This window comes from Spea bombifrons, chromosome 4 (genome assembly GCF_027358695.1).
Source record: "Spea bombifrons isolate aSpeBom1 chromosome 4, aSpeBom1.2.pri, whole genome shotgun sequence".
Classification (NCBI taxonomy): Eukaryota; Metazoa; Chordata; class Amphibia; order Anura; family Pelobatidae; genus Spea; species Spea bombifrons.
The window spans coordinates 112,076,141-112,091,947 of NC_071090.1; the positions used below are offsets into that span (position 1 = coordinate 112,076,141).

Consider the following 15,807-nt stretch of genomic DNA (forward strand, 5'->3'; position numbering starts at 1 on the left):
TGTGTGTTTGATGTGAGGGCAGCTTCACGGCGACGGCACATGGCTGTGTAATGACGTGTTTGAATACCGTATGATGTAACAGGCCAACCCCAAGATGGTGGCCGCCCTGTACAATGAACAGTGAAGTTGAAAAAGTTCGTTAGAGGGTCTCCAGACCCTCTAGAGAACTCTGGCTCCACTTGCAGGTTGAATACAGGTACTGCACTCAACCACGCAAGTCAATGGAGCCCAGCTTTCTAATGAGTGTGATTAGTAAAAATAAATTAAAAAATAATAGTTAAAACAATAAAATGTAAAAATAATTTCCCACTGATGTCCCCATCGGGGGAACCTTCAAGTTTCATAAAATGTTAAAAAAAAAAAAAAAAAATTGTGAGCTAGTCCTAGAAATAGCACATTAGCTTAAAACAATTGAAAGAGCTAAATACTGGCATATTAAATGCCCATGGGGTGTCTACTTAAAAAAAAAAAAAAAAATTTACTATTTCATGGGGTGAATTAAATTGACCGGGTTCAACAATGTCCTAATTAACATGGGGGGGGGGTGGCCACATGTCTAGAAAAATGCACACGTCCCAAATATGGCCTTTTAGTTCCCCCCAAAAGAGACATCACTGTACTCAGGAGATGTTGCTGGACACATTGGGGTGTCGTGTGACAGCGGCATATACCAGGAGCTGTAAACTCATACGTAAAGTAGGTGTGTGGGGAAAAATACACACAAAAAATACAAACTGGAAAAAATGCCGGTGGTTAAATGTGTGCATGCAAAGAGTTAAAATACTAGCATTTAAATACCTTGGGGTGTCTAGTTTTCAAAGGTATATGGATTGATGGGGTAAATTGCATTGGCCGGCTTCAAAGATACCCAAAATAGCACATGGGGGCAGAATTAACAGATTTGGAAAAGATGGTTTTGAAATGGCAAGACGCTACTTGCACTTATTGCCCAATAACATAAAAACATTGGGTATTTCTAAACTCAGGACGAATAGTAGAATCAGTTTAGCAGGTTTTTTTTATTACGTTTTATAGAGGATTTTTCAACTAAAAGTTAGTCATTTTTTTTTCTCTAAATGCTTCACCATATTTTGAACTTTTTTTAATAGTAAATAATATGATGCAATCAAAACAATGCCATCTAAAGAAAGCCCTTCTTGTCCTGAAAAAAAAAATATAACCTGTGTGGGTTCAGTAAACGGGAAAGAATAAAATTACAGCTGAACACGAGCAGTGCAGAAATGTTAAACGGCTATTGCCGCGAAGGGTACATAAGTAAAATCAGCCATTGTCACGAAGGGGTTAATAGAGGTTTACCCGAAACCGGGGCTTTATTTTTTGTTATTACGCAATAACTTGGATGAGATTGATGTTGGTTATCTTGACAAAAGCTAAAATTGGTGGCAGAGCCGTCGTCACCTGATCAGTTTCCGGTCCCAAAGGTCCCTGCCTTTTCTTTCCCCGCCTTTTACAAAGGCTGCCTGAGCCCAAACAGCAATAAGTAACTTAATGGGGAGGAATAACCGTGCAGATCGTGAGAACGGGAAGTTATAAAAGGGCTGGTAACCTACCTATTCAGGCTATTGGTGCTGTCCCTCCACACCTACATTAAATGCAAATATACAGCTCGGGCAGTAGTGGAAGACTTGCTGAAGGAGTGTCCCCGGGGGGCTGATCGGTACCAGAGATAAGATATAATGTGGGTCGTATTCATTGCGTTCCTTTAGATTACTGGAAGTCCCTCTTGGTCGCCATGACTGGAGGTGTTGTGGAATCACAGGAACCATAGATGAGAAGCCGTGCGTTCGTGTAAAGCTGGTATATAATAGAGGCCCGTGTAATATGAGCCATATAATACAGTGACATACCCCCTTCCCAGCTGCCCAGCACACACAGGTCCATAGAGCACACCTCCGGTTCAGCACTCGGCATGACTCCATAGACTGCGTTAAAAGGCACTCCACAGCTTTTTAAGGTACAGCAGTGTGAACATCGAGGTGCAGCCTGCTGAGGTCTGTGAGGACGTATTAATACGCTCTCCGTTAAAAGATAGCAGCCGCTCCGGAGCAAAACGCTACCTGTCAGGGCCCGGTGGCTGCTTCAGACTACCCGCTTGCTGCCGGATTGCTCCATGAGTGTGATCGTGGCATTTCAGGGGTTAATGTTTTGTGTCTTTGGCACCAGGATTGAATGAGTAGCGAAACCAATGTCTTCGGCAGCCCCGACCCGGACGTCAAAGGTGCTTCAAGGTCAATCCCTGGACTCTGCAGCAGCTTAAACTGCTGCAGAAACCGCCTGGAGCGGGCTGATTATCCTTTATATCGCATACTATATACTGTGTGTGTGTATATATATCTATATATATTATATACTTCTTAAATACGTATGATATTCAAGGGGTCTCTTAGGGGAATGGGGTGAGGAGAAGCGTAACAGAGAGGTGACAGGCGGCGTGGGGTGCAGCAGGAATCGCAGCTCTTTGGGAGCCCCGGCAGCGCTCTATGATGCAGAAGTATAGCAGCGCCGCGCTCCATCGCCCTGACAACGGCAAACCCAAAACTGTGTCTGTCACGGAGCTGGCTAGTCCGACCGACTACCTCCGCTGTCTTGTGCTCCCTTAGCCTGGGACAACACACTTTCCCCGGTTCCCCAGTCACTCGCAGAGACTCAGTGTCGGGTAAAACCAAACGAAGACCGATTTATTTCTCACACACAGAGCTGGATATATCCAGCAAAACACACATTATACACACACACACACACACACACATATATATATACACACACACACACACACACACACACACACACATATATATATATATATATACACACACACACACACATATATATATATACACACACACACACACACACACATATATATATATATATACACACACACAGACACACACATTTACATAAAACAAGATATTGGGACACAAACCGCCCCCTTAATCTGCCTCCCAGAGACAACAGGGGCAGTAACGGGATTAACAATACAATAGGTGTGGGGGGGGAGACTGATTTATACAACATTACACTGAAAGAATGGAGGCCTCTCCCTGGTGGCAGACCCTGGCTGTCTGCTGGAGATAATCCCCTCAGCCAGTGATGAGATGATACTGCTGGGGGTAGCCACAGAAGCCTTTACAAACCCAGGGCCCATAGTCAATAGGGAGGAGGCTGGCAGTCAGGCTTCTCCAGTGGCCCCGGTGATGGAGGCTTCCGTCACAATTCTTCCCCCTCCGAATTGGACTGACATAGGATGAGACCCCAAACGGGTTGACTCCGTAGTCAGTCAGTTTATTTGGCCCATCAATGCCTTCCCAAATTTGTTGCTCCTGCTGCTGCTGAGGAGATGGGCCGGCTGCGCCATCTCCCGGGTACCGCTGGGGGGTGATGCCTCCTGCATCCCCTCCCTGGTGCTTCTGCTGCCGTTGAGGAGGGAGTTCAGGTTTGTCAGATATTTTATGATAGAAAACATGTATTCTATATATATGTATTTTACATGAGCACAAAATGGAGTCAGAGCCATTTTATTTTACTTTTTGTCCTTGTTCCCCCTATAATTGAGAACAGAGAAGCATTCATGTATATAAATGTTTCAGTATATATGATCCAATTAATGTTATCTGCCATGAGAAAGTTAAGGAGTAGACACTGCATATCCTTAGGAATGTAAATTGGAATGGGGGATACGTCGTAAGACCACCAAAACCTAATTTACTACCTAGGAGGCAACGTCTGGAGATATGGGTGACTACAAAGACCTGATTTACTACCTAGGAGGTAACATCTAAAGATAAGGGGACCATGGATGAATTCCAAACACATATGTAATGGTCTTAAATTATCCTAATTATAATGGGTAAAACCCACCGTTATGATTGGGGAATTCCAGCCAATAGGTGGAGGCTATGATAATAAGCCCTGTCTTTAAAAGCTGATGTCTTTAATAAGTAAAAAACTCACCCTAAAACTGACCCTGAAACAAAGGACTCACCCTGAAACAAATTGGACCCGGACGGAATTATTCACCAAATTTACCCCAGAGAATTGGAATCTTAAGATCCTGGCACCATATTTCACTCTTGGAGTTACTTTGAGTCCCAACCTATAAAACTGGTAGAAAGTTATATTCTTTCCCACTTAATTTCTTGCCACTGAACCTGGATTAATTTCTATAAGGACCGGTGGGACAACAGCAACAAGTGGTGGTAATTATAATTGTTTTATTATTCTGAATAGAGGTGAATTTTGTCTTCTTCGTATAGAATTCCCTGTTTCTGGGAAGTAGTATATGGCATTATTGTATATGATATTATTGTATATGGCGTTATTGTATATGATATGATATTATTGTATATTGCATTATTGTATATGGCGGCTTGTGAGACTGCAGCTTATAACCCGTGATAATAATGAAAAGGTATTTTTACCTGTAGATCAAGTTTGACATTATTTGCATCTATTAGGGACTTCACTAATACTCTTAGACATTATTAAATTATTTTTAATTTGTTATATTAGTTGAACTAATATATAGATAGAGTTAGTGATCTTTTTATTACTGCCCTGATTATTATTATTTTGGTTGCTGAGTGGGATGGAAATTACTTGTGTGTTAGACTCATAAAGTAGTAACTCATATTGATAACTCTCGATAATATACTGTATTTGAATTAATTTATTTGAGATGTTTTAAGAATTTTGTGTTTTATATCATGCACTGTGTGACTCATATATATATGTTATAAATTGGTTTATACAATAAATAATATTTTTATTGACTATCGTGATAATATCTATCTAATTTGAATTATAATTTTCGGCGATCTGAAAGGATTTAGGATCGGAGATAAAATATAGGGTATCTCCTAAAATTAGTATTGTGGATGTGGTACTACAATATTTGGTAGCGTCGTTATTTTGCGTGTGTGATAAAATATTGGTTTTGCCTATTTTGTCTCATTAACATCCCTAACACTAGGGACTGCGGGTTATTATCGTAAACTGTATCGAACGACCTGACCAAAAAGAGTTTGCCCCGACAAGTCCTGTGGTCTCCGGAGTGCGAGGCGGCTTTAGTGCAAGCTCCTGTACTAGCTGCACCAGACGCATCCAAACGCTTTGTCGTCCATACAGACGCTTCCACGTTCGGGTTGGGAGCACTACTAAACCAGGTCGGAGACGATGGCGACGAACACCCAGTGGCATACATCAGCCGCAAACTACTTCCCCGGGAGGTGAGCTACGCCGCCATTGAAAAAGAATGCCTGGCTTTGGTTTGGGCTCTCCGCAAGTTTCAACCCTATTTGTACGGGCGATCCTTCACCGTCCTTACGGATCATAACCCCTTAGTATGGCTGAACAGGGTAGCCGGGGACAATGGCAGGTTATTACGGTGGAGCCTAGCCCTACAGCCCTTCAACTTCACCATTCAGTATCGTCCAGGGAGGCTCAACGGGAATGCGGATGGGCTGTCCAGACAAATGGAGCTAACGGGGTGATTGTGTTTGGGAGGCGATGGGTGCCAGAGCTTTGAACCATCCCAAGCGGACCCGATTGGGGGCGCGCTGGGTAGGTCGAGGTGTTCCACAAGGGGGAGCATTGTGACGGACTCGCTAATCCCGTTATCTCCCCTATTGTTCCTGGGAGACCTGAATCCCCCAGCTAAAGGGGGCGGTTATGTTACTCAGACGTCTCATTCTGTGTGTTGATGTGATTATATGGATATATATACCTGTGGCTGTGTCCAATAAAGTGAGTAGCGGAGGTAGTCGGTTGGACTAGCCAGCTCCGTGACAGGTATTTTGTTTCGTTTTTCCAACTTAGATAACTGCTTAATGTACCTTTTCCCTCGTCTGTCGGCAACTAATTGGGAGGGCGTACAAAACCCACTTGGAACGATGTTATCGTTCTCCATTCCGCAACGGTATCGCAACCTTGTCCGCAGCCATCCGCAACCTTCTGATACGAGCGAGGCACACACACTGCAGTGATATAATATACTGGGGACAGGCAACTGGGCTGCCCAAATTAGTGTTAGTCTTACGGCACCGTCTGGGATCAGAGCAACTGGGTTGATCCGGTGTAGACTTGCAACACTTTACCGATTCCTTCCCACTGCAGTGTGCTTGCCAGCAAAATGGAGGCACCACAGTTCAACGAGTGACTACCACAGTATATTTACATGGGGTTCTTTTATTGCCTCTCGAGGGTGCGTTAACCACCTGAGTTCCCTCCTCCGCATACACACGTGAATAACGAGAGACACACAAGGTAGATAAGAAACGATCTTATCTTGTAACTGGGCTGCAGTTCCAGGGTCCAATCGTCAGCTCACGGCGTGAACTTTCCCCGGGAGGGACCCCCGACCGGTACGACTTCCTCGGGCCCCACGTTGGGCGCCAACTGTTTAGGATGCTTTCCAATAAAGCCTTTCTTCAATTGTTGAACTGCTCCAAATGATGTGAATATAAATGTACGGAGAGAGAAATAAGACACACGACACACTCTGGGTTTATTACGTTTACACTATAGTTTATATAGAGGACGGCAGGTTATGTAAATCGTGTGAACTGGTTAATCCTGAAACTATGCGGAAAAAGGCAGAAAATTGTACAAAGTTTATATGCGATAGGGGTTGTAAACAAGCAACCGTTATATGCAAATGATATAGTTTATCATAGTTTATGTTAGCATTCTATAGGTCAACCTTCTAATTGCAGAAACTGATATAAGTCAAACTGAAAGCACTGCTGCTTGTGTCTCCCACGTCCCTGAGGGAGGTGTGACGCTTTATATTGGTCGAGGCCAGCTTATATTCATTAAAACAATAAGCGGTTCTTGCTGATATATTCTGGTTCCATAACAAGACGGTCTGGGGAGAGGGAGGTGGACGGCCGGGAGGCAGAAGCGCTGCAGAGACACCAGCGTCGCCCCGCTCCACTTTCTCAAAGTCTGGAGGATCGAGGCGAGCGAGGCTCGGGGCAGCCGGAGGGACCTCCTTAAACCTCGTGAGTATGAGCCACGAATCGGAGGCGGCAGAGGGGGTATTTATCCTCCCGGGGCAGATCCAGATCCCGGACCGACCTGTGACGGGAATAAAATATTACAATTTCTGGGACAAAATGCCGTTCTGGAGAAAATCTTCTGATTCTCTCCATTTTCCTCGTTTTTGATTTTTTTTCTCGTTTTTTGATCCCAGAAGCTTCCTTTGAGATAATTTCTTTCTCCACCGCCATTTACCCTAATATATTTCCTGTAAGGTATTGGGGCTGCTAATCGCTCTCGAGACAGTTGGCAGCTCTCCCCCGTGGAACTAAATAAACACCTAAGTCTCCTATTAAAGAAGCGTGTGTCCTGAGGCTCAAGGGAGGCATACTTAAAGTCAGGACTGTTAGCAGGTATGATTATTTAGGCCGGGGTTGTATGGAGAGTCATGCCACATTCATGCTTTAATATTTTTGTTTTCTTTCAGGGAACGATGAGCACCCCCAACACGAGCGGCGCCCCCAGGTGGAAGGGAATCATGAAACACAGAATGATTCAGGGGAATTTTATCGCCATTGTTCTTATTTCTGCTTTTTTATTAATCTTTATGTTTGTAAAACACAAAGACATCGGACGTTTGCTAAATAATTTTCCCCAATTACCAACCGCCCCTCCATCTCCCCCTCCTGTCAGGGAATCAGTCAACCTCACCGACGGAGTGTACACTTATCACCTGGACTTGTCCCGATTCCAGTCTGAGTTCCCCTATCTGCAGAACTACGAGTGCTCACTCAACCTCACCCCGCGGGGGCAGCTTGAGGACAAGACCGGTCAACCTCTGCTCATCCTGGCTATTAAATCCCACCCATCCTCTGGTAACAGGAGGGGGGCGCTGAGACGGACGTGGGCCAGAGAGGGGGTAGTTGGAGGGTATGGGGTCAGACCAATCTTCCTTATGGGGCAGGGAGGGACACCGGGGCACATGGAACTGGTGAAGGTGGAGAGTCGAGAGTTTGGAGACATCCTACAGTGGGACATCAACGAAGGACATCACAACCTGTCCCTAAAAGAGCGCTGCTTCCTGGAGTGGCTGCACCACTACGTCCCATGGGCGGCATTTATCTTCAAAGGTCAGAACGACTTCCTCTTACATCCTCATCGTATTATTTATACCCCCAGTGTGTGAGATGCCCTCTTACCCCATCAGAGGGGGGTCACTGACCCAATATTTTTATGAATAACCCCCTGTTAGATACTCTTTTACCCCATTAGGGTAATATAGTAGGATATGTGTTGTGTTTATCCCTCCTTTCTCTCCCGTTATTCTCCGTTTCTCTATTCCTCGCTGATCCGCTGACAGTCACTTTCCTCGTTCCTTCTTCTTCAGGAGATGATGATGAGTATGTGAATCCAGCAGCCGTGGTGCAGTACATCACCGAACATGGATCCTCCCCTCTCACGTTGCACGGCAATCTTTGGCGCTATCCTTCTGTTATGCGCTCCACCAAATACCGCGTCTCCAAGACTCTCTACCCATTCCACAGATATCCCTCCTTCCTCTCCGGTGGAGGCTTCCTCTTCCCTGGAGCCTCGGTTAAGATCCTATACGAAGCCTCCAAGACGATCCCAGTTTTCCCGTTGGACGATGTGTATTTTGGGTTCTTAGCTCTGGCAGGAAACTTAACCTACCGGCACGATGCCCGGTTCCACGTCCATGGTTTGGGGTACGATGCATGCAAGTACCGGCAAGCTCTGGTGGTCCATGGGATTGGCCCAGAACGTCTGGTGACCGTGTGGAATGGAGTCCAGGAAGCCCAGTGTAAGGCATGAAATGACCGCCCTATTTTTCTCCTCTGGACCTTCTCCGAATATCCAGACCTGTGAGTGGAGATTCCCGTACCGGGCGTCACAAAAACTGCTCCTTTTCTGTGGGACGACGAGCTGAACGAAAATCTCTGTTATCGGAATAAAGCCCCGGTCTACGTGATCAGAAGACCACGGGAGCCACGTCTGTTGCAGATACAACTCGCGGGTGTAAACAGGGGTTTGATTTCTCTTTGGGGTTTATTCACTAAGGTGTCTTTGACAAAAGACTCTATCCACTCTTGGACCAGTTCATCTCTATGCATGCTCAGGAGCAATGTTCCATCTAATTTTTCTTAGTTGGCGTGCGCAGAAAATTTCTCTTGTGCAAAAAGTTTCACAGAGCAAAAAGTTTGTGCGCACAATATCCGCGCCGCATAAAGTTTCAAAAAAATTATTATTTTTTTCTTTTTTTGGGAAAAACTGTTGTGCGCACAATTTTTGGACATGTGCGCTCTCTAAAAAAGCTATGTGCGCACGCACAAACACACAGCTTAGAGGGAACACTGCTCAGGGGGTTAACTACTAAGCTTGTGGGTCAGTTGCTGGCAGATGTCATTTGCTAATTATTCTTTAAAAAAAGTAAATTTAAATTAACAGTTAAATCACAAATTGTGTGTGTTTTTGTGCTTTTTTATTCCCGGTCTGCTTGCGGTGAGAAGCCTGAAGATGCGAGCGCGTGTAACAATGTGTGCCACTGCGTACATCCGTTACCGAGGAAGAGACAACGGTGACGCGGGGAAAAGATGTCAACCGTAATAACGAATAAGAGTAGAGATATGGAGAAAGGAAAAGGGGACAAAGGGGAGAGATAAAGAAAAAGAAGAGAGACGGAGATGAAGAAGAGAGATAAGGACAGATGGGGAGAAAGCAAAAGAGATGATAGGAAGGGGAGAGATAGTGAGAAGGGGAGAGATAGTGAGAAGGGGAGAGCTAGTGAGAAGGGGAGAGATAATGAGAAGGGGAGAGATAAGGAGAAGGGGAGAGATAGTGAGAAGGGGAGAGATAATGAGAAGGGGAGAGATAATGAGAAGGGGAGAGATAATGAGAAGGGGAGAGATAATGAGAAGGGGAGAGATAATGAGAAGGGAAGAGATAATGAGAAGGGGAGAGATACTGAGAAGGGGAGAGATAGTGAGAAGGGGAGAGATAGTGAGAAGGGGAGACATAATGAGAAGGGGAGAGATAAGGAGAAGGGGAGAGATAAGGAGAAGGGGAGAGATAATGAGAAGGGGAGAGATAGTGAGAAGGTGAGAGATAATGAGAAGGGGAGAGATAATGAGAAGGTGAGAGATAATGAGAAGGGGAGAGATAATGAGACGTAGAGGAGATAGGGAGAGAGAAAGTGAAATTGGAAAAGAGATCAATATAAAGAGAAGATATAATGAGAAAGGGGGTTCAAAGAAGAGAAAGAGGAGGGGCGAGAAAGAAGTGATCAAGAGAAAGGGAAAAAAGAGAGATAGCGACAAAGTTGAGAGAGAGAGAAAGATGAGCGATAAAGAGAAAGGTGGGATGATAAAGAGAACAAAGAGATAAACAGAAAGGGAAGAGAAAGAAAGGAGAGATAAAGAGGAGGAGAGATAATGAGAAGAGGAATCAAAAATAAAGGGGCGGATAAAGAGAAAATGGAGAGATAAAAAGAGATAAACATAAATGGAAGAGATAATGAGAAAGAAGAGAATCAACAGGCGAGCTGCAAGTGGAGACCACCGGGGATGCGGTACGGGGATGCGGTACGCGGATGCAGTATGTGGATGCGGTACGGGGATGCGGTACGTGGATGCGGTACGGGGATGCGGTACGTGGATGCGGTACGTGGATGCGGTACGTGGATGCGGTACGTGGATGAGGTACGGGGATGCGGTACGGGGATGCGGTACGGGGATGCAGTATGTGTGTAAACACGGTAAGTCCTGCAGATCTGGGCAGATTGAGGGAGCCATCGGGTGCTGGAGTCCTTCTGAACATATGAGATTACGGCTAAACTGAGACGTCTAAAGCAGACAGATTTGGTTAAATATGTCACGGAGGCTGCTTGAAACGACAAAATCAGAATTGTGTTAATTTATAAATGTCTGTAAATATTAGTGAGAATGGGTGTGTATATATGTGTGTGTATGTATATGTGTGTGTATATATATGTATGTATGTATGTATGTAGAAATGTATGTATGTATATATGTATATGTATGTATATATGTAATGTATATATATGTGCTGCGTGCACAGCGACCGCTGTCAGATTACTGAGGAAGTCTCGCTTTACATTATTTTCGGTATATATTGCACCCTCGTACCGCCAATAAGTGGGAAACAGTTACGTGAATCGGGTGAATCGGGATCACCCCTCACCATTGTCCTCACGTAGGGCAGATCCCGGGCCTCCTCGAGCCATCAGGGTAGCCGGGGGGGAAGCCGCTTTGCTCCTTGCCGGCTAACGCGCTCATTGGCCCAGGACCTCAATGATGACAAGGAGAAGCCCCGCCTTCCTTCGCCCAGCGACAGCGGCAGTCCTTCCGGAAAATGACTGCAGTTTTATCTGAAGTAATACCGCAGTTTGTTTGTAGAAAAATGCACTTTTTTTGGACATGAAAAACTGCAATACTGCACTTTTACTTCACTATATTGCAAACCTACAGTTGTACTTCAATGTACTGAAGTTTTTTTTGTAAGGAAGTACAAATGCAGTAAAAGTGCAGTATTGCAGTTTTTCATGTCCAAAAAAGTGCATTTTTCTACAAACAAACTGCAGTATTACTTCAGAAAAAACTGCAGTAATTTTTGGTGAGGGGCGAGCAGCTGGGGCTATAAACCCCCGGAAGGCTTGCAGCTCAGTGCCAGGCTGTTCTGGAGCCCGGCGTTCGGTAGTCCAGCAGTTCTGGTTCCTGCGATTCTGTCCCCCGTGTGGATTCCTGGTTTATGGAGTTTTGGGTTACTCTCTGGACCTGTAATATTGTGCTGCCTGCGCCATCTCCGGATTGTCTGACCCCTTATTGGACGTTTTCTGGACTTGCAACTCGTTGCTGCTCCTTGCCATCGCGTTCCAGATCAACCTAGTAGGACGTGTCCTGTCACAGACATGTCCCCTGACACTGGTTTAAACCACCTCAAGTAAGTAAAGAAATGACCAAGCCGGACTAACGATAAAACTGGGCTTCGTGTCATTCATGGAGCCTGCGAGACCTGACGTCTCTTTCTTGCCTCCTCCAGATGGCGGTGACTTCACATTAACTCTGTCCATTTGTGTCTCTTCTCCTTGTAGATTCCTGAAAGGAAACTGAAGCGGTTCCAGGAGATCCCGTCCTTCCTGAACGACACCCAGGACAGCTTTGTTCCACTCGACAGTCGGCGTCTCCCCGACTTCTCATTCGAGAGCCCAAAGCTGCGGGACTAGAGGTCTTCATGGAGTTGCTTCTACAGGATGGCGAGGCCGGTCGCACCTCATGTACGTATTTGACTAGAGATGCCCCGTCTCACAGTGATTTACTAACCTCTCCTCCCTCATTCATTTAGTACCCACCCAAAGAAACAAATACCCCATAGGCACCTTCTGCCCACTGCCTCAATTCTCTACAACCCTCCCTCCTTTACCTGTCATAGCCCAACGTCTGATCTTCCTCCGATGAAACCTTTCACAACAATTAATTTATCTTTCATGTCTATATCTTCTTAGCTCTCCTGAGATGCAGCATCAGTAGGACTAAATAAAAAACTCGGTGAAAATTTTTCCGCATCTTAAAGCCGAAAGCCATGGCAACACTCTGCTCAGGAAGTGCTCAAGGAGGCGTGTAGCAGGAAATAGCTTCCCCAGTAACCACAAAAAAACAGTATTTAATATTAAACATATATTTGGAATATTATTGTGCATTTTTCCATAATAATAATTACCTTCCAATGTCAAAACCTGAGTAACGCGCTGCTTGATTAATCCTAACATAAATTATTATTATTTTTTTTTTAACAACACAAATTTAAGTTAATTTTAAATAATTATAATAAATATCTGCTTCATCGTAAAAACCCATCTAGAGTCAGGGCGAGGTAATGGAAGTGTTTGCGCCCAACCAAGGATGGCTCCTTCCTCACATCATCGGAGACCATGTGCCGAGTTATTGCACTGAGAACCCTGAACTTCACTCCATATTTCCAGCAGGCGTTCAGGGCTAACCCCGTGCACAACAAACGCGCGCTGGTAGAGGCAAGCGTTATATGCCAGACCGAACACATGAAACCTCTCGTCGTGTCTGAACGTAAGATTTGCGGCCAGCACCAAAAACCCCATATAGACGTCGTCTAGTGGAAAGACGGGCATCTTCAAAGACACCTCATACAGACGTTTGGCCGCTGGCCCTGGGAAGAGAAAGCCCCCTCCAGAAAGGAAGAAGGGGTATTTGTGACTTTGAAAGAGGTTATAGGACACTTGGTACTTGGAGCTGCGCATGACCGTAGAGTGGCGTTGGAGGGCACCGTGAAGAACAGACGCAGACGAGCCGTGTTCTTCTATGTATCGTACAATGCTGAATGGATTCACGTAAACATCGTCATCCCCTATAGGAAGATGAGAAAAGGGGATATTAGACCAATAACAGACACAGGGGCAGCAAGTGTGATGGGGTAAAAGGCATGACACACACATGGGTAAAAGAGTATCTAACAGTGGGGTTATTCAGAAAACTATTGGGTCAGGGACCCCCCTCTGATGGGGTAAGAGGGCATCTCACACACTGGGGGTATAATAAATAATAGGATGAGGATGTAAGATGACGTCGTTCTGACCTTTGAAGATAAATGCCGCCCATGGGACGTGGTGGTGCAGCCACTCCAGGAAGCAGCGCTCTTTTAGGGACAGGTTGTGGTGTCCTTCGTTGATGTCCCACTGTAGGATGTCTCCAAACTCTCGACTCTCCACCTTCACCAGTTCCATGTGCCCCGGTGTCCCTCCCTGCCCCATAAGGAAGATTGGTCTGACCCTGTACCCTCCAACTACCCCCTCTCTGGCCCACGTCCGTCTCAGCGCCTCTCTCCTGTCACCAGAGGACGGGTGGGATTTAATAGCCAGGATGAGCAGAGGTTGACCGGTCTTGTCCTCAAGCTGTCCCCGTGGGGTGAGGTTGAGTGAGCACTCGTAGTTCTGCAGATAGGGGAACTCAGACTGGAATCGGGACAAGTCCAGGTGATAAGTGTACACTCCGTCGGTGAGGGTGGCCGATTGCCTGATAGAAGGGAGAGGAGTAGAGGTAGGGGCCATGGTCCCATGGATCGGAAGTAGCACCACAGGAGACTTCAAAATCAACGTGATAAAGAAAAGCAGCGCAATAATAGAGAGAGAATAGGCGGCCACGGTGAGGAGTCGGTATTTCATTTTGCTCTAGAAGAGATGGTCAAAAAAATGTATGTTTATTTCTGATTAAATAGTACATATCATATGTAATACCCTACACATCGCTCTATATTAACCATGCTATGTATCACGTAATATATATACTGCTCTGTACAGCATATTACTCATCACGTATATGGCCCTATATATTACTCATCACATATACTCCTCCGTATATTACTCATATAATGCTCTGTATATTACTCATCACGTATACTGCTCCGTATATTACTTATCACATATACTGCTCCGTATATTACTCCTCACTTATACTGCTCCGTATATTACTCATCACATATACTGCTCTGTATATTACTCATCACATATACTGCTCTGTATATTTCTCATCACATATACTGCTCTGTATTTTACTCATCACATATACTCCTCCGTATATTACTCATCACATATACTCCTCCGTATATTACTCATCACGTATACTGCTCCGTATATTACTCATCACGTATACTGCTCTGTATATTACTCATCACGTATACTGCTCCGTATATTACTCATCACGTATATGGCCCTATATATTACTCATCACGTATACTCCTCCGTATATTACTCCTCACTTATACTGCTCCGTATATTACTCATCACATAAACTGCTCTGTATATTACTCCTCTCATATACTGCTCTGTATATTACTCCTCTCATATACTGTATTACTTACTAAGTATATTACTTATCATATATACTGCTCCGGATATTACTCTTCATGTATACTACTCTGTATATCACTCATCACGTATACTGCTATATATAATTACTCCTCATGTGTACTGCTCTGTATGTTACTCATTACATATACTGCTCCGTATATTACTCCTCTCATATACTGCTCTGTATATTACTCATGTATACTGCTCCGTATATTACTCATCACATATACTGCTCTGTATATTACTCCTCTCATATACTGCTCTGTATATTACTCATCACATATACTGCTCTGTATATTACTCCTCTCATATACTGCTCTGTATATTACTCATCATGTATACTGCTCCGTATATTACTCATCACGTATACTCCTCCGTATATTACTCCTCACTTATACTGCTCCGTATATTACTCATCACATATACTGCTCTGTATATTACTCCTCTCATATACTGCTCTGTATATTACTTATCATATATACTGCTCTGTATATTACTTATCATATATACTGCTCCGCATATTACTCTTCATGTATACTACTTTGTATATCACTCATCACGTATACTGCTATATATAATTACTCCTCATGTGTACTGCTCTGTATGTTACTCATTACATATACTGCTCTGTATATTACTCCTCTCATATACTGCTCTGTATATTACTCATCATGTATACTGCTCCGTATATTACTCATCACGTATACTGCTCCGTATATTACTCCTCTCATATACTGCTCCGTATATTACTCCTCTCATATACTGCTCCGTATATTACTCCTCTCATATACTGCTCCGTATATTACTCCTCTCATATACTGCTCCGTATACTACTCCTCTCATATACTGCTGTGTATATTACTCCTCTCATATACTGCTGTGTATATTACTCCTCTCAT

At 44.5% G+C, this 15,807-nt stretch overlaps 2 protein-coding genes across 2 annotated transcripts; one reads left to right on the forward strand and one right to left on the reverse strand.

Moving 5' to 3' along the window:
- The first annotated feature begins 7,198 nt into the window (after nt 1-7,198).
- Nucleotides 7,199-9,474, forward strand: LOC128492485 (beta-1,3-galactosyltransferase 5-like). Its single transcript, XM_053465064.1, has 2 exons — nt 7,199-8,129; nt 8,387-9,474. The coding sequence occupies exons 1-2, from the start codon at nt 7,448-7,450 to the stop codon at nt 8,827-8,829; spliced, it is 1,125 nt and encodes a 374-aa protein (XP_053321039.1). The 5' UTR covers nt 7,199-7,447; the 3' UTR covers nt 8,830-9,474.
- Nucleotides 9,475-12,948: 3,474 nt separating this feature from the next.
- LOC128491777 (acetylgalactosaminyl-O-glycosyl-glycoprotein beta-1,3-N-acetylglucosaminyltransferase-like) lies at nt 12,949-14,110 on the reverse strand. Its single transcript, XM_053464091.1, has 2 exons — nt 13,639-14,110; nt 12,949-13,410 (listed from the first exon to the last, which is right to left on the reverse strand). The coding sequence occupies exons 1-2, from the start codon at nt 14,108-14,110 to the stop codon at nt 12,950-12,952; spliced, it is 933 nt and encodes a 310-aa protein (XP_053320066.1). The 3' UTR covers nt 12,949.
- Nucleotides 14,111-15,807: the final 1,697 nt, after the last annotated feature.

Bases quoted from the DNA above. Each gene is read 5' to 3' on its own strand.
- LOC128491777 (XM_053464091.1), bottom strand. From the start codon at position 14,110: ATGGCCCCTACCTCTACTCCTCTCCCTTCTATCAGGCAATCGGCCACC. The intron at 13,411-13,638 runs GTCAGAACGACG...ATCTTCCTATAG, and splicing joins GGCGGCATTTATCTTCAAAG to GGGATGACGATGTTTACGTG.
- LOC128492485 (XM_053465064.1), top strand. From the start codon at position 7,448: ATGCCACATTCATGCTTTAATATTTTTGTTTTCTTTCAGGGAACGATG. The intron at 8,130-8,386 runs GTCAGAACGACT...CTTCTTCTTCAG, and splicing joins GGCGGCATTTATCTTCAAAG to GAGATGATGATGAGTATGTG.